The sequence below is a fragment of the Cetorhinus maximus genome, chromosome 11, assembly GCF_964194155.1.
Source record: "Cetorhinus maximus chromosome 11, sCetMax3.hap1.1, whole genome shotgun sequence".
Classification (NCBI taxonomy): Eukaryota; Metazoa; Chordata; class Chondrichthyes; order Lamniformes; family Cetorhinidae; genus Cetorhinus; species Cetorhinus maximus.
The window spans coordinates 27,200,792-27,219,301 of NC_135889.1; the positions used below are offsets into that span (position 1 = coordinate 27,200,792).

General features: G+C 43.4%; 1 protein-coding gene across 1 annotated transcript in view; it reads right to left on the bottom strand.

Moving 5' to 3' along the window:
- Window positions 1-11,984: 11,984 nt before the first annotated feature.
- LOC144686457 (collagen alpha-3(VI) chain-like) overlaps window positions 11,985-18,510 on the bottom strand; it is a 254,671-nt gene continuing 248,145 nt past the window's right edge. Inside the window, exons 50-51 of the mRNA XM_078551696.1 lie at window positions 14,857-15,027; window positions 11,985-12,817 (exon numbers count right to left, since the gene is read on the bottom strand). Coding sequence (XP_078407822.1) covers window positions 12,777-12,817; window positions 14,857-15,027 — 212 coding nt within the window. The 3' untranslated portion in view covers window positions 11,985-12,776. The remainder of the gene's footprint in view (window positions 12,818-14,856; window positions 15,028-18,510) is intronic.

Below are 18,510 nucleotides of genomic sequence, written 5' to 3' on the forward strand. Positions count from 1 at the left end.
TATTATGGAACACATCCATTGTTTCTTAACTGTAACCAAACAGATTCTGTCTTTGTGCCCTCCGATACATTTTTTCTCTCCAGCACTGTAATATCTTCCTTAATCAATACTGCTATCCCACCTCCATTCTTCCCTCCCTATCTTCCCGACTCCCGGCATCCAGGAATATTTAATACTCAGTCCTGCCCTTTCTTTGAACCAAAAGATCATTAGCCTGAAATGCTAACTCTGTTTTCCTTTCCCCAGATGATGCCTTCCTTGCTGGGTGTTTCCAGCATTTCCTGTTTTTATTTACTGTGCTTGGGGTGTTTGTTCATATGCATTGTAAACCTAATTTAGAACCTTATTGCATTCCTTCTGATCCGTTTAGTATCTATTTCTTACTCTAGTCCTTATCTGCCTCTCCTAACCTTTCATGCATTTTGTTTCTCACTTCTAATGCTACATCCTTGTTCCCATCTCCTTACCTGATTATTTAAATCTCCCCAAAAGGACTAGCAAAATGCTCTGTGAAGACATTGTTCCTAGTTCTGTTGAGGTTCAACCTGTTCAGCCTGGACAGATCCCTTCTCCCTCAGAACAATTCCCGCTGTTCCAGGAATCTAAAGACCTCCCTCCTGCACCATTCATCTGCTCTATCCTCCTATCTCTACATTAACTTGCATGTGGTAACACAGCACAGATAACGTCCATCGGGTCTGCACCAGTCAAACAAGTGCCTAACATTTCTAATCCCATTTCCCAGCACTAGGCCCGTAGCCTTGTATGCCATGGCTACTGTCTGTTCTCCAATTATAGAATCCCTTATCACTATTCCAATCTTCTTCCTGTCCTCCTGATCAGCTTCAGAAATTAATACTGGTTGCAGAGCAAGATGCACTGTCAGTGGCAATTAACTATCAATTAGCTGTAAGTGATTTCCTGAATAGCTGTTAATTTTAAAGGAGGAAGCTATGTCTATGGGCGGAATCGTCCCAGATTTGGACTAAGCATGATAGCGGGTGTTGGTTGGCAGGTTTTCGCAGCAAATCTTCCCATTCCTGCCTCATTAATTATGCAGTCATGAGAAACACACAGATCACTGGTGGACAGCCTCCAATTGGCCATTAACTCGCCGCTTTCTCACCCATGTTTAAACTGCAGCCGCGTGTACTGTTCTCAATGTTTGTAGCCCAAGGCTATTCCAGTGAAGACATAGCTCTGAAAACCAAGAAGAGTGCAGCCCCCCGCCAAACCCGATTCAGTGATGTGTCCCTGGAACACCTTCTGGATGCCTTGGAGGCCCGCTGCGATGTCCTCTAACCCCGCTCTGGCCACAGGAGGCCCTTCAGTCTCACCACTCTGACTTGGGAAGCAGTGGCAGAGGTGGTCAGTGTCAATGATGCACACAAGAGGTCAGCCATTCAGTGCAGAAATGGATGAATGATCTCATCCATGCTGCCAGGGTAAGTCAACTATCTCATTACTCTCAACTCACCATCTCATAAGCCATTCATTGTTTTATCCCCGCTTTTTATCCTATTTTCAATCTTTTTTTCCACCAACGTCCTCTCCCCCTACCCCACCCCACAAGGGCCATCTGCCACTTGTTCATGTTGTTCTTTCCAGAATGCTTACCCTTGTCCTGCTATTATCACATTCTGCTTTCTGACCTTAATGTTACTATCAGCACCTCCTTTAGCCACTACCACTACCATTAACACCCTCTTGTTTATGACATCTTTGCCAATCTCTCCTTTGCTCCTACCTATCGCTGGCCTTCTATCCAGTTTCACTTGCTCCAACCCCCTTAAACAGTATAAATTTCATCACATTTTTACTTCTCTTTAGCTCTGAAGAAGAGTCATACGGACTCGAAATGTTAGCTCTGTTTTTCTCTCCACAGATGATGTTCAGCTTTTGAACATTTTTCAGCTTTTTCAAGATGAGCTTTTCCAGCATTTTCTGTTTTTGAGACCTAAGTGATGGTCCGTCTTCACACTCACTGGACACATTAGTGATGCCTACACCTCGATGGTGCTTGTCATTGCTGCCAGATTGTCATGGGCAGGTGTCACAGAGTTCCCTCATTCTCTGTGTGCTCTCAGCACCTTTGAGGTGGGGCAGGCCAAACATCTTGTCAGCATCTGTGACCAGTGATGCTGTGCTCCTGAAGGGCTCAGGTGCTGAAGGCTGACAAAGGATCAGGTGCATTTAAGGTTTCATGGCTGTGTCTCCATGATATGACCCTGATCACAGAGCGCAAGCGAGCTGCCCTCAGCCAGGCAGGAGTCAAACATTCACAAGGGCAATGTGGAGATCTATGGAACGTCCTTACTGCATGTCATCATCATCCTCCTGGAATCGAGGACTATTGGGGCCTCCACTGCGTCTCTATGACATGAGCCTGAGGGTATGTGCACTGCCATCAGCCACACAGGAGCCAAACGTTCACAGATGCAAGGTGAGGATGTCAAGACTGTCCTCACTGCATCTTGTCATTATCCTCCATGAATCTTGCAATTATGAGGGCCTCCCGAGCACGCCTGCCTCACCTGGCCGGTGCGATGAACTCATCACCGGCAGCCTCGCCTTCAAGGACCTCATCGCCGTCATCCCCTTCAACATCCTCCTCATCAAAGGACACGTGCAGCTCTTCCATCTCCTCTTTGGCCAGGTCCTCCCTCCGTTGCAGTGCTAGGTTGTGTAGCACACAGCAAGCTACGATGATGAGCGGCACCCTAAGTGGACAGTATTGCAGTGCCGCACTGGACCTATTGAGACACCAGAACCTCATTTTCAAAATGCCTATTGTTTGCTCCAACAAAGTCCAGGTCACAGCATGAGCCTCATCGTTTCTCTGCTGCAGTCTGAGGCTGCCGCACGGGCGTCATCAGCCATGTCCTCTGTGGGTAGCCCTTGTCCTTGAGGAGCCAACCCTGCAGCTTCTCTGGACCTTAGAAGATGCCAGGGATCTGAGAACTGCTAAGGATGTAGGAGTCATGGACGTTACCTGGGAATCGTGCTCAGGCCTGTTGGATACATTTCTTGTGGTCGCAGACCAGCTGAGCATTCAGCGAGTGGAAGCTCTTGTGGTTGACATAGTTGACTGCTGTTGCCACGGAGATCTAAGTGCCACGTGAGAGCAGGTGATGGCACCCTGCACCTGTGGGAAACCAAAGATCTGTGCAAATCCCAGTGCTCTTGTTTGCCTGCCCTCCTGATCCTGGGCAAAATGCACAAAGTTCTGTACATTTGTGAAGATGGCATCCATGACCTCCTGGATACACTTGTGCGTGGAGGTTTGTGAGGTCCTGCACAGATCACCTGTGGAGCCCTGGAAGGAGCCACTGGCATAAGAATTGAGCGCCACTGTCACTTTCATGGCCACTGGCACTGGATGCCCTCCATGTCCCCGTAGCATCAAATCCTACAGCCAGTGGCATATATGACCAACCAGTTCCCTAGACATGCGCAGTCTTCGGCGACACTGGTTCTCAGTCATCCGCAGGTATGACTGGCGCTGTCTATAGACCCTGGGTCTAGCAAGGTGCCTACAAGTGACTGCTCACTGTGGATCTTCAGCTGTGTGCGCTGCAGGCCCTGCTGCACCTTCATCTAGAGGGAGGTGCTCCTCCCTTTACCGAGCCAGGCGCCTCCACCACTCTCTTCTCCTTCTCTCTGGACTGTGTAAGCTGTGAGGCATACCGCTAAATTGCCAGACTCCATGATCCTGATGTTCTCCTCCTTCAGTATCAAAGAGAGGGACACGTGAGATAGCATATGTGTCCTTTGAACTTCTCTTGGTTAAGTCTGAAGGCCTCTTCATGCAGGCCAGAGAGTGCTGGCCACCACTTGGATGGCCAGTGTGTAGTACACTTCATGGGTGTCCAAAACACTACCCACCTCCTCCCCACTCCACTTGACCGATTGGTGGCAGCTTTGACCTCTGGACTGCATGCTGTGCTCCCAGTTCAGGCGCAGGCATTCTCTTAACCCGCACTGCAAGGCTGCGCTGTTAGCTTGAATCATGAGGGATACTGGTCCAAGCTTTAACGAAGACATTGCGAGGGGCTGTGAGCGCCTCCACCAGTGACTGCACCATGAGCACCTTTCACAAGCGGATTCTACAACTTGTCCAGTCAGCCTATTATTCTGCAGCCTAAAATGCATATTAATTTGCAGTCTGCACTCATGGGGTGAAAGGTTCTGGAACATTTAGTGGCACTTTCATGCTTTTCGTTCTTTGAGTGGACAGAAAATTTTCAGAGGGCGGACTCCAAGCCTGTCAATGGAACTGCAGCTGAACAGACTCAGCTGGGGAGGAATGCTCATTTTTGACAAGCTTTTCCAAGTGCCTGGCCGGTTCCTTCACCCCCGCCCCCTCCCCCACCACCCCTACCACCAATCCCCCCGGCATGTGCTTGCGAACTTCCTTCAGTCTGTGCTGCCTTCACCTCATCCTCCTGCCCAGACATGACCCGCACTGGAACCCTTGCCCCGGCACCACACAGAAAGCCAGCCGGGAAAAAGTGACTTGACTGTGCACCCGCCTCCCCCACCCCTCCTTAACATCCTATGGACAATGCTCACAAGCACTGCACAAGGTTGTGTGCACTCACCTCCACGTTCCCCTCGAAGTTCAGCTCACCAGGTGCCCGCCTTTTAAAGACAATCATGAAGCACGCTGTTCTGAAGTCACGCCAACATGGGCCATAAGTTTGACATTGGGGGTTATTCCAGCCTGAGGGCACAATAATGAGAAGCAAACACATTAAAATCAACTTCCGACGTTGGACAGCAGGAAACGTGGCCTGCCATTGATGGGTGGAGCGGGTGATTGCAAACTGGTTTGACGATGGCGTGAAACCGATTTTTGGCCTTCTTGCCATATTGTCTGCACGTGCCTGCTATGACGCCCACCATCAATGGGACCAGACAATTCCACCCTATGACTCAATGGGCAGAATTTAATGTCGGCGACAGGGTTCTCACAGCTGGAGATCCAGCGAGAGCCCCACATCACTTCTTTTCGGAAAGGCCTGCCACATTTAAGTGCTTATCAGGAATGTTCAGGGGAGGTCCAGCCCACCGAGAGCTGCTGGCCAAACAGGAGATGGCATCTCTTCATTGCTTGGGAGCCCCTCTGAGAAGGTGGTGACTGTTGTCAGTAATGCACCCACCTGAGGCCCAGGATTACTGAGGGACCTAGGCTACAGATGAGTGATGGTGGGAGGGAATCACGGGGTGGGGGTTATGTGGGTGGGGGTTCAGCAGCATGGACAGGGGAGTGGTTCTCAGCAGGCCCCTCCCTGCCCGACACCAAGACCCTCAAACAGGCACTGAATGCCTTTGAATGAAGGACTTCCCCTGGAAGCCCACAAGTAACCCTGACAAGCTTTCATTTCAGGCTTCCCGCATGGCGAGTCCTCTGCCTACTGCTAGATGAATTCAAATGGTGGCGGGATGAGGCCCTTAAGTGAACATTGTTTGCCCACTTAAGGGCCTTAATTGGTGACAGGACGGGTGGGCAGTCCATGAGTTTTCCCACTTATTAAGATAATGGGGGAAGAGGCAATTTTAATCGCTCCACCAATGGAGTGGCCATTGCTGGGCCCCAAGCTTTAGCATTCCCTCCCTATAACTCTTTGCCTCTCTAACCTGCTTATACTCCTTAAAACCTGCCTCTTTGACCAAGCTTTAGGTCATCTAGCCTAACATCTCATTATGTACACAAAGTTGTATTTTGTTTTCCCATGCTCCTGAGGAGCAGTTTTGGAAATTTTATTACATTAAAGGTGCCATATAAGTTGTAGTTGTCTAGTGTTTTATTGCAAGTTATTGAGTAGAAAAACACAAAAACTTACGACAAACTAAAAAGTGGATATACATAATTTAATCTAAGAGATAGCGGACTAGGTTGGCGTCTGGACTGGCATATGTGGGAGTTTATGGGCAGATTTCCTTGCTGTCCAAGGACATCTGTAGTGGATATCTTTTTCTTGATTACCTCTAGCTCAGGCACTCCATTAGAGTATTGGGGACACTTCGACACATAAGGAAGGCAGAGTATTATCCAGATAGTTTGCTCCAGACTTTAGTCACACCTCATAGAGAGGTGCAGGATTAGAACAGGGTTGGTGTAACCAATAGTGTGCAGAATACAGAGGGAACCCAGGTTGAGATAAATAGGATCCACAGAAACTGATCCTATCCAACATGTACGATGCACTTGCTACATTTAAGGATAAGGATAAAGAAGGACAGTCAGTATGCTGACCATATAGCATCTTGGAGGTGGAGGCTGACTAAAGGTGGGGTGGGAGAGGAGGGGCAGTGGAATGTGACAATTAACCTATATCCTCGGGTTCTAAAAGAGATAGCTGCAGAGATAGTACTGGCTATGATGTTCCAAAATTCCTTAGATTCAGGAATGGACCCATTAGATTGGAAGTTGACAAATGTAACACCACTCTTCAAGAAAGGAAGGTGAGAGAAAACAGGGAACTACAGGCCAATTAGCCTAACAGCAGTCATTAGGAAAATGCTGGAATCTATTATTAAGGAAGCCTTAACAATGTACTTTGAAAAGTATAGTACGATTAGAACAAGTCAACATAGCTTTCCAGAAGAAAATTCCTGCTTGACAAATTTATTACGAATTATTTGAGGATGTAGCTAGTAGGGTAGATAAAGAGGAAGCAGCAGATGTGGAATACTTGGATTTCCAAAAGGTGCCACATATAAGGTTAATGGGCAAGGAAAGGGCTCATGGAGTTCTGGGTAATATATTAGCATGGATAGATGATTGCTTATTGGATAGAAAGCAGAGAATGAGCAAAAATGGAACATTTTCAAGTTGGCAAACTGACTAGTGGAGTGTCACAAGGATCAGTGCTGGGGCCTCAGCTATTTACAATATACACTAATGACCTAGAATGAAGAAACAGAGAGTAATGTATCTAAGTTTGCTGATACAAAGCTGGATGAAAAGGTAAGTAGTGAGGAGGACACAGAAAGGATGCAAAGAAATATAGACCAGTTAGGTGTGCGGACAACAAGATAACAGATGGAGTATAATGTGGAGAAGTATTAAGTTACTCACTTGGTCATAAGAATAGAAAAGCAAAATATTTTTAAAAAGGTGTGAGACTCATAAAGGGACTGCAACAATTGTTTATTCCTGTCTGGCGCAAAAGTCAAACAGGAAAGGTGGCCAAACCATGGCTTACAAGGGAAATTAGAGATAGTATTAGATGCAAGGAAGAGGCATACAAATTGGCCAGAAAAAACAACAGACCTGAGGATTGGGAGCAGTTTAGAATTCAGCAAAGGAGGACCAAGGGATTGATTAAGAAGGGGAAAATAGAGTATGAAAGTGAGCTTCTAGGGAACATAAAAACTGACTGTAAAAGTTTCTATAGGTACGTGAAGAGAAAAAGATTGGTGAAGACAAATGTAGCTCCCTTACAGTCAGAAACAGGGGAATTTATAATGGGGAACAAAGAAATGGCTGACCAACTAAATATATACTTTGGTTCTGTCTTCACAAAGGAGGACACAAATAACATACCAGAAATGTTGGGGAACACAGGGTTCAGTGAGAGGGAGGAACTGAAAGAAATCAGTATTAGTAGGGAAATTGTGTTGGAGAAATTGATGGGATTGAAGGCCGATAAATCCCCAGGGCCTGATAATCTACATCCCAGAGTACTTAAGGAAGTGGCCCTAGAAATAGTGGATGCATTGGTGGTCATCTTCTGAGATTCTATGGACTCTGGAACAGTTCCTACAGATTGGAGGATAGCAAATGTAACTCCAAAATTTAAAAAGGGAGGCAGAGAGAATACAGGGAATTATAGACCAGTCAGTCTGACGTCGGTAGTGGGGAAAATTCTCAAGTCCATTATAGAAGATTTAATAGCTGAGCGCTTGGAAAACAGTGGCAGAATTGGACAGAATCAGCATGGATTTACGAAAGGGAAATCATGTTTGACATTGGGAATGTGCAATGAAACCTGGGTGTCCTTGTACAACAGTCACTGAAGGTGCTGCAGGTGATAGAGAAGGCAAATGGTATGTTGGCCTTCATAGCCAGAGGATTCAAGTACAGGAACAGGGATGTCTTGCTGCAATTGTACAGGGCCTTGGTGAGACCACACCTGGAATATTGTGTGCAGTTTTGGTCTCCTTATCTGAGGAAGGATATACTTGTTATAGAGGGAGTGCAGCGAAGGTTTACCAGACTGATTCCTGGGATGGCGGGCTGACATATGAGGAGAGATTGAGTCGATTAGGATTATATTCGCTGGAATTCAGAAGAATGAGGGGGGATCTCATAGAAACCTATAAAATTCTAACAGGACTAGACAGGGTAGATGCAGGAAGGATGTTCCTGATGGTGGGGGAGTCCAGAACCAGGGGTCACAGTCTGAGGATATGAGGTAAACCATTTATGGCTGAGATGAGGAGAAATTTCTTCACCCAGAGAGTGGTGAGCCTGTGGAATTCGTTACCACAGAAAGTAGTTGAGACCAAAAGTTTGGATGTTTTCAAGAAGGATTTAGATATAGCTCTTGGGGCGAAAGGGATCAAAGGATATGGGAAGAAAGTGGGAGCAGGCTATTGAGTTGGATGATCAGCCATGATCATGATGAATGGCGGAGCAGGCTCGAAGGGCCGAATGGCCTACTCCTGCTCCTAGTTTCTATGTGTTCCTGTACAAGAAACAGAAAGTTAGCATGCTGGTACAGAAATTAGGGGCAGAATTTTTAGGTCAGCGTGTGGGCACATGCCCGACCCGCTCCAGTGTAAAATAGCTCACGATGATGTCGGGCAAGCATCCCGAAGTCATCCTGCACTCACGCAATATTTTGGTCGGTGGGCGCGCGCAAAAGTCAGAAGCATGCCCACCAACAATTACGGGGGCAATTAAGCCCATTAAAGTTCCAATTGTCCCTGATTTTTCATGGTGCATCCAACCTTACAGTTGGCAGATGGGCGAATTTGCCAGGCGGACTTTGCATTTTTGATGAAATCTCATTCAAGGGCAGGATAAGGTTTCCGTTATTAAATTTAAAAATAATAAAAATGTGTGGACAGAATTTTCATCATGTAGATATTCAGGTGACTGATTCTGATGCGTCGACATTTTTTTCTGGATTTTAAAATCTTTAGTTTTTGGTATTAAATTCTTCAGCTCCCTGAGGCAGCTCTCTGCCTTCAGGGAGCTTTCATTTCGCGTTCCCCCCACCTGCGCTGATGTCAGCGCCCGTCGTACTCTCGCCCCCACCCCGGCAGCGCTGAGCATTTCAGTGCCCGTTGATTGGCCAGACAGCATGAAATCGTGGTCAGGGGCCGATCGCGGTCGGCGGTCCATTCCCCGTCTGCTCCCGGGCCCGCCGATCGTGCCTGGAAGCCGACCTAAAAATCCTGCCCTAGGAAGGCAAGTGCCATCTTGGCTTTCATTGCAAGGGGATTGGAGTACGTATAAAGATGTCTTGATGCAATTGTACCAATTGTATTTATTCGAGGTGTGTCCTCACCTCGAATACTGTGTGTAATTTTGGTCTATATATTCAAGGAAGATATACTTGTATAAGAGGTGGTGTAGCAAAGATTCACTAAATTGGCATAATAAAAATACTGCAGGTGATGGAAATCTGAAATAAAAACAGAAAGTCCTGGAAAAACTCAACAGTTCTGGCAGCATCTGTGAAGAGAGAAACAGAGTTAATGTTTCAAGTCCAATATGAATCTTCTTCGGAACTGAAGGTATGTAGAAATGTGATGGGTTTTATGCTATTGAAAGGGGAGAGGTAGAACAAAATGGAAGATCTGGGATAGGTCAGAGAGTGGGAGAGATTAAATAACAAAGATATCATGAAATAAAAGCAAATGGAGTGGTAATGGTTGTAAATAAACAAAACATTAGTCCATGGCAGAACAAGGGGCAGCTCTGTTTAAAAGCAAAAACGTGAAAACAAGATATAAGCTGGCACTTGGCAAAAAAATGAATCAAAATGGAGGGAAGAGTTCATGTTATTTTGAATGGAAGAAGTTGGGAATTGGTTTTCCACAAGGATCAGTACTGGGACAATTGATGTTCACAGTTTACATTAACGATTTGGATTTTGGAATCAAAACCACAATTTTGGGGGAGGGAATGATAATCAATACTGAAGTGGATTTCAACAAATTATAGGAGGACATTAATAAACGTGCAGAATTCGCAAGTAATAGACAAATTAATTTCAATGTGAATAAATGTGCGGTAGCATATTTTGATAGGAGGAATAGGGAGGTCACTTAACTTAGAAGGTGAGAGTCTAGGTTGAGCAGAGGAAAAAAGGGATCTCAGAATACAAATACAACAATCACCACAAGTTGTATCACTGGTTAGCAAGGCCAGCATTAGATTTTATTTTCAAAGAGATGGAATTGAAAAGTAGGCAAGTTAGACTAAACCTGTATTAAACCTTGGTTAGACAAAAGGCTAGTATGTAGGTACATTAGGTAATTAGGAAAGCAAATGGAATGTTATAATTTATTGTGAGGGGAATTGATTACAAAAGCAGGGAGGTTATGCTTCAGTTGTACAGGGCATTGGTGAGACCATATCTGGAGTATTGTGTACAATACTGGTCTCCTTATTTAAAGAAAGATGTGTTAGAAGCAGTTCAAAGGATGTTAACTAGACTAATACCAGGAATGGGTGGGTTGTCTTATGAGTAAAGGCTGGACAGGTTAGGCTTGTATCCACAGGAGTTTAGAAGAGTAAGAGGTGACTTAATTGAAACCTTTAAGATCCTGAGGGGTCTTGACAGGGTGAATGTGGAGAGGATGTTTCCTCTTGTGGGAGAAGTTAGAACTAGGGGTCACTGTTTAAAAATAAGGGGTCGCTCATTTAAGACAGAGATGAGGAAAATTTTTTTCTCTCAGTGGATTGTGAGTCTTTGGGACTCTCTTCCTAAATAGGCGGTGGAAGCAGAGTCTTTGAATATTTTTAAGGCATAGCGAGATAGATTCTTGATTAACAGGGGAGTGAAAGGTTATTGGGGGTAGGCAGGAATATGGGGTTGAGGTTACATTCAGATCAGCCATGATCTTATTGAATGGTGGAGCAGGCTACTCCTACTCCTAATTCGTATGTTCGCATGTAGACCACACTTTAGAGTACTGAGTGAAATTCTGGTGATCATATTACAAAATGGAGATAGAGGCTCTGGAGAGGATGTGGGTGCAGAGAAGATTTTCAAGGAAGACACTAGAAATGTGGGGTACAGTATACATATCAGTAAAGGATTGACAGTCTGGGTCCTTCCCTCTTGAAAAGAGAAGGCTCATATGTGACCTAATAGAGGTCTTTAAAACTATGAAGGGTTTCCATAGAATGGATAGAGAGAGAATGTTTCCTGTTGTAGGGGAAGCTACAAGCTGTCAAGAAGATTGTCGTCAAAAATTCAATAGGGAATTCAGAAGAATTTTTTTTTACCTAGAGAGTGGTAAGAATGTAGAGCTTGTTACCACAGGGAGTGGTTGAAGCAAATAGTATAGATGCAATTAAGAGAAAACTAGACATGCATATGAGGGAGAAGGGAACAGGTGGTAACAATGGTAAATTTTGAACAGAAAAGACGGGAGGTGGCTTGAGTGGAGCATAAACACCAGCATGAACTGATTGGGCCAAATGGCCTGTTTCTGCGCTGTATATCCGATGAAATTCTATGCAATCCTATCACCTAGATGCAAATTATATTGATAGCTGGCACATTTCCCAATGCTGACATTGATTATGTTCAACACAAATAAACAATCTTTAGACACAAACATTTCAAATTTAAGAACATTTTATTAGAAAGTTTCTCATATGTATCTTCATTAGGTCATACAATTTAACAATGTCATAAAATACATTACAAATGACCCATACGTTCAAGCCTAGGAATTGAAAATCATCTAGCTCAAAGTGTAATCCCAGTAGTATTTTTAAAAGGGTTCTTGCGTTGTCTTTTCAAGGTGCCAAATAGCTTGCATGACCAGAAAGTTGCATATCTGTACATCATTTATTACAATTCCAAAATTAGAGAGACATTTCCAAAGTACACTAAAAATTACTATGCTCCCTCAGGAGAACCAGTATGGGGAGAAACTTTTAACAAAATAGAGCAACTCTTTAAAATATCACTGAAAAACTTTCTTGGACTAGAGAAAGTTTTTTTAAAGAATGGGTATTTTTGTAATCGAATATCCATATGTTGAATTTTTACATGTCTTGTGGATACATTTCAACTAGTGAGCTAACATTGATAATTCACTCTCATTTAAAAAAAATGTTCAAAGCATATACATACAATGGAAGCTTTTTTTTTGATATAATTTTATCCTGAAGTGATCTGTATAAGATTTTGTTCTGTATAAGTCATGTTTAAAAAAAAAATGTAGTGTCACTTAGTCACTAACAATTTTTTACAATAAAGTGAAGTGAAGGTTAGAAATGTTCATATTAAGTATGAAAAAATGTAGAACTAAGAGACAAGAGAAACAAGCTGTATAGATGTCTATGTATGCAACAGTGGACAGATGACGTCCACACAAAATTAGCACCCAGACTCAAAGTTAGCACCATTAAAACATGCAGTTTTTAAAAACTTCAAACTCTTCAACATTTGAATAATGAAAGCTATTAGAAATACAGTGCAAGGTATCTGTTGAACCTTTAGCATATTGGGATTGATGGCAGCCTGTAGACGCTGGCTCCTATCAGAGGTATATGTAGGGCATAGTCTCTATTTCATTTACGTTCCCATTGTAGTTACCGTTCTGGTTTGAATCCGTCCTTAAAAATAAACAGTGTTTTAAGTTTCTTTTCCATAAAGGGTGTGTGCATAAATAGAGCAATCGACCAAATATAATTACAACAAAGAAGGGAAGTTAGGTGGAAATAGTTGCCAATTTGAAAGCCAAGGAGATGGACGGGTACCGATGAACACAATACTTCACCTCTGGGACCTGGATTTAATCCAATCTAAGAGGAGGGAGGTGCTGAATGAACTGTTAGTCAACTTCCTTCTTTCATGGTTCACACTATCAATATCCTGGGGGGTTACCAATGACCAGAAACTGAATTGGACTAGCCATATAAATACTGTGGCTACAATAACAGGTCAGAGGCTAGAAACCCTGCCGCGATTAATTCAGCTCCTGATTCCCCAACGCCTAGTCACCATCTACAAGGCACAGGTCAGGAGTGTGATGGAATACTCTTCACTTGCAGCTCCAACAACACTCAAAAAGCTTGACACATCCAGGTCAAAGCAGCCCGCTTGATTGGCACCCCTTCCACATACATTCACTCCCTCCACCACCGACAAACAGTGGCAGCAGTGTGTACCATCTACAAGATGCACTGCAGAAACTCACCAAGGCTCCTTAGGCAGCACCTCCCAAACCCATGACCATTACCATCTAGAAGGACAAAGGCAGCAGGTACATGGGAAAACCACCACTTCGAAGTCCCCCTTAAAACCACTCACCATCCTAACTTGGAAATATATCATCTTTCCTTCACTGTCTCTGGGTCAGAATCCTGGAACTCCCTCCCTAACAGTACTATGGGTGTACCTACACCATAGGCAATGCAGCAGTTCAAGAAGGCAGCTCACCTACACCTTCTCAAGGGCAATTAGGGATAGGCAATAAATGCTGGCCTAGCCAGCGAGGCCCACATCCCGTAAATGAATTTTAAAAAACAGTGCACTTCGAGTAAGCACGAGACACTATTTAGCATAGTATATGAAATACATGTAATTCATATACAGCATAGGTCAACAGTCTATATTATGCAAAGAGTAGCTTCTGGTTTCTCTATCTTTTGAGCTGTCCAGCTAATTCTAGAAAGTCATGCTCTTTGCCTACTTCAGAGGTACATTTCGCAGATCAGTTCTCATGATTTACCTAGCCTTATATTCCTTTCATTTACATAAACAGTTTAGTTTGCTCACTACAGATAATTCCCACAAGCAAGACTTGGTGATTTGTTTGTTCTTGAATTGTTTGAAGACTAGTTTTCTTGACCAGTTATTTGCCTGAACATTCTCTCATTCCATGATTGATTGATCCCACTCACTATGATTTTTATACCAACGTTATACATTATCATGATTGAGGCTGTTCCAATCATTTATTCCCTGAGGCATCCCATTGTTTCCTTGCTTATCATAGAAAGCCTTTTGCTTTATGACCAGTATAGTTATAGATTAATTAAATTATTAACCCTTAACTCTTCAAAATATCCAACAGGCAGAAATCCCACATTGGTGTCGTTTTGTTCTGATGTAGGGACTAAAGAGCGTTGCTACAGCAGAATAGAGGGATATTTAATCTGTATGTATGTAGCCTATGCTATTGTTGTAGTTTAAGAGAAAACATGAAACTTAGCTTTGGTGCAAACACATTCTTAAGGATGCTATTTCAGGCTTAACCTCTTGGAGGGAAGAACAAATGCTCATAATAGCTGTTTCCAGACAAAGTAATGCCAGGAGGCAAGATGTTAAAGTTCTGGGGGCACTGTAATCCTTCCTACATTTTCACTGAAAGCTAATGAAGACGGGAATTGTACCCTTCATGTTTTAATCTACCATGCCCTTCTATATAATGTTATTTCTGGCATTTTAATAGTGACCAATTTTCTTGCCCTTTCTCACCTCACTGGAACATTGCTAGATGGCTATTTAATGAGTCACAGGAACTGATTCTTGGTGATTTGCTTCCTTATGCACTTACTATCTCCATAACAACAGCTTTTCACAAAATAATAAGAGACACTGGACAAACATGTTTGGTTCCTACCATGCATTAGTACTGCAAGTTATTTACCTTCAACACAAGTCTTAGTGCATTCATCCTGTGTATTGAATCTGTTTTTATTTCCGTTACATCCACCATACCAGAACCGTGTGCATAATTTAGTTTTCACATCATAGTACCACTTGAGGGAAAAATTTCGGCAATTTCCTTCATCCCGCTGTAATTGGCATATATCTTTAACTGTGAGAATAAATGTAATATCATTGATTGTTAAACAACTGAACAAGAGTATAAAACAGGATAAATAAAAGGTACCTAAGAGTATTTTGGGAAAATTATTAGTCAGAATAAAGCTTCTTCTATTCTGTTATATTCCAATATTGGTCAAGCTTCCTGAATTGTACTATTTCATCCCTTCAGCAAATATCCCTGTACATTTCATTGAACAACAAATATAGCAGCAATCATTGTTGAATTATTATGATAATTCTAACTCATGTCCCTGTGTTAACCTCCGTAAAGTTGAGGTCATCCAAAACTCTGCTGCCCATGTCCTAATATGTACCAAGCCCCTTTCACCAATCATCACAGTGCTCACTGCTCTGGAATGATTCCAGGTTAAGCAAAGCATCTATTTTAAATTTTGCATCCTTTTTTTCCCAAGTTCCTCCACGGTATCACCCCTCACTAGCTCTGTAATCTCCCCCAGCTCAAAATCCTTTCAAGATGTTCACCGTCCTCCAATTATGACCTCTTGAGCATCCCTGAATTTAATCACTCCACTGTAGGAGGATGTGCCTTTAGCTGCTTGGGCTCCATGCTATGTAATTTTCTCCCTAAATCTCTCCATATCTCTACCTCACTTTCCTCCTTTAAGACACTCCTTAAAACTTACCTCTATCTGGTCCAATATTTGCTTATGTGACTTGATGACATAATTTATTTTATAATTGTCCTGTCAAGTGCCTCAGGATATTTTATTACATTGAAGGTGCTATGTAAATACAAATTTTTGTTGTGCTTACTGGAAGCTCCAAAGGTTTATTTCATTTGGGGCCCTGAGTGAGATGTTCCCCACAATTGACTGAACTTAAAATTGGATCCCAAAGATGCTAGGCCACTGTGCCACTTACATTCCATGTATCAAAAATAGCTCAGCATTTTAAGTAATCTGAAATACATTTTCATGAAAATAAAATAGTTTTATTCTCATGTATTTCTTGCTTAAAGAGATTTGGAAAGTATCTGATTAGATAACAAAAAAGGGTAGCTACAAGGAGTTCTGCTATTGGTTTAAAATGTAACTCTGAAATGGAAACCATTGAGTTTTATTGAGGCATGTCATTTGTAAAATCCATATACTGAAAATCAATAATATTTGGAGAAAACAGAAAATGCAGGAAATACTCAGCAGCATCTATAAAGAGACAAACAGAGTTAACAGGCTGGATTTTCGCAGAATTGTGGAGACTCCAGGGACCTTTAAAAAATGGCAGGTGGGTGGAAGTCACATCCCCATTTCCAACAGATCCTATTTTCACTGAAGGGGAAGTGGGGTTGGTGGGGGTGGTTGGCAAGATGTGGCTTCCACAAGTGGGAAGCACAAACTCAGCAGGGTCATTTGAACTCATAGTTGAATTCAAAAGACCCCATTTTCACTGGAGCAGGGGCCTTATCCTGCAGTGTGTAAGGTACAAATCTTTAGAAAGGTCATAAGTGTCCTTGAAGAGCAGGTAAGTTCTGTAGAATTGTCAAGCTGTAAAGTTATTTAAATGGACAGCTCTTTAAAAATTGGAAAAATAACTGCCTGCCTGTGTCTGTGCGATTGAAAAAATTTTGTTCTAGCAGTTTCAATTGCTGTCTGTTGACATAAGTCTAAGTGCTATCATGAAAGCATTATTTATGCATGGCTGCTTTCCACAACCTAGGATTATCAATTCACAGTTTGATTGACAACTCAAAGAGGTTATTTTAAAAATAGCTGTCTTTGATGTGGGGTTATAAATATGTGTTTGTTTTTATAAGGGATTAAATACTTGAGGGAATTTAAATACATTGAATGAGCTTTCATCAATGGGACTGTTTATTATAATGAAAGCTGTAATAGATATTTAGAACTTTATTTTATTTAATCTCAGCATGGCTCTTGAGATCTGCCCGTGGTGCATACTGGGTGAGTGGCATGGAGGGTATAAGGGCAAAGGGTTGTGGGTGGTGGGGGATCATGAGTTGGCTTCGAGGGTATTAGGGAACATGGCGGTGAGTGGGATGATAGAGTATGTGGGGTAAGTGCTGGAGGGCCTAATATTTAAAAAGCAACAAGGACGACATCCCAGAGAACTGAGGAGGGCCTTTTAAACAGCTTGCCTCGGCACTTGGCAGTCCTTGTGACCACTGCTGATCTGCATCTGGGGGCGGTGGGTCTGACTCCATTCCACAATTGAACCACCCGTACCCACCTCCACCCCCCACCCCCACCAACCACAAACACGCTATTTAGGGCACTGTTCCCGAGGCAGGTGCACCAAGGCGGGAGTTATCCCAACTTTGAAAAGAATTGACTAAGTTGAGCCAGGAAAATTCTTCACTATGTTGAATGATTCAAACACTAAAGCCATAGTTAAAAGAAGTTGGAGATAAGAAGTAATGTCAAGTGAATTTCTTTGTACAATAAATAGCATTCACACTTGAATAACCTACTGAAATGGACAACATAAATGTGTTCATGAGGTGATTAGTGTATTTCTGGAGAGAGTTGGGGTTTGGGGGTCATGAGGGATCTGGAGGCAATGGGCGGAATTTTACAGCCCCATCATGGTGGGTGCAGCACCGTAAAATGCAGCAAGCTGTTCAAAAGTCCTTTGATTTTGTCGGGACTGTAAAATTCCACCCAAATAAATGGAATAGATCCACGCATGACATGTTCAACGACCTCAGCGTACATGTGAAAGATGATCTTATGGGCAGGATCCTCCTCGGCAGTCCTTGTGCCAAGGGATTTTTTAGGTAGCCCCGCGATTTTGCCAGCGAAAGGCAATCAAGAACCAGTAGGTAGGGGTAGCAGTCAATTAAGGAAAGCAGATGTGACTTCCACGCTCAGTCAGCCCAATCAGAGGACCAGCAGTTCTGCAATCTTGGCAGTGCCATCGAGTGAGATGGCTGCTGAGGTATTTTGAGGCCCCCTTGCAAGGGTGGTAGAGTTGTGTTTCTTGTCAGAGTCAAACAGCTAGGCCCTGGTGATCGGATGTGACAACCCTTTAGCTGGTTGCTGGCAGTCCCCTATTTGGGACATGGAACCTCTGGGCCTAATGGACACCCCACCATGGGAAGACGGAGAGAGGCTGCCTCCTTGTAACCAACAGCCTCCTCATACAGTTTGGAGGTAGCTCCACCACTTGCAAAATGTCAGCTGTCAAGGATAATGGCCCTTATATGGGCCTCTAATTGTCTAAATTGGCCGCCTGCCTCCAGTCATTGGACAGCTGAGTTGCTGCCATTCCACTGCTGGAAAACATCTCTGGCGGTGAGACAGCATCGAGGAGCCTTCCTGACACGACTCCCAGCACTTTACCAGCAACCCCGTCTTTGAGCCTGTCATCTGGTGTGTCTTGTAAAATTTGGACCCATGTCAATGGATGATGTAACTAAGGGCAGCATTTATTGAAAAGGATGTGTTGAGAGATGGCTGTTTGGGCGACTTTGGAGGTAATGGTGTGAAAGATG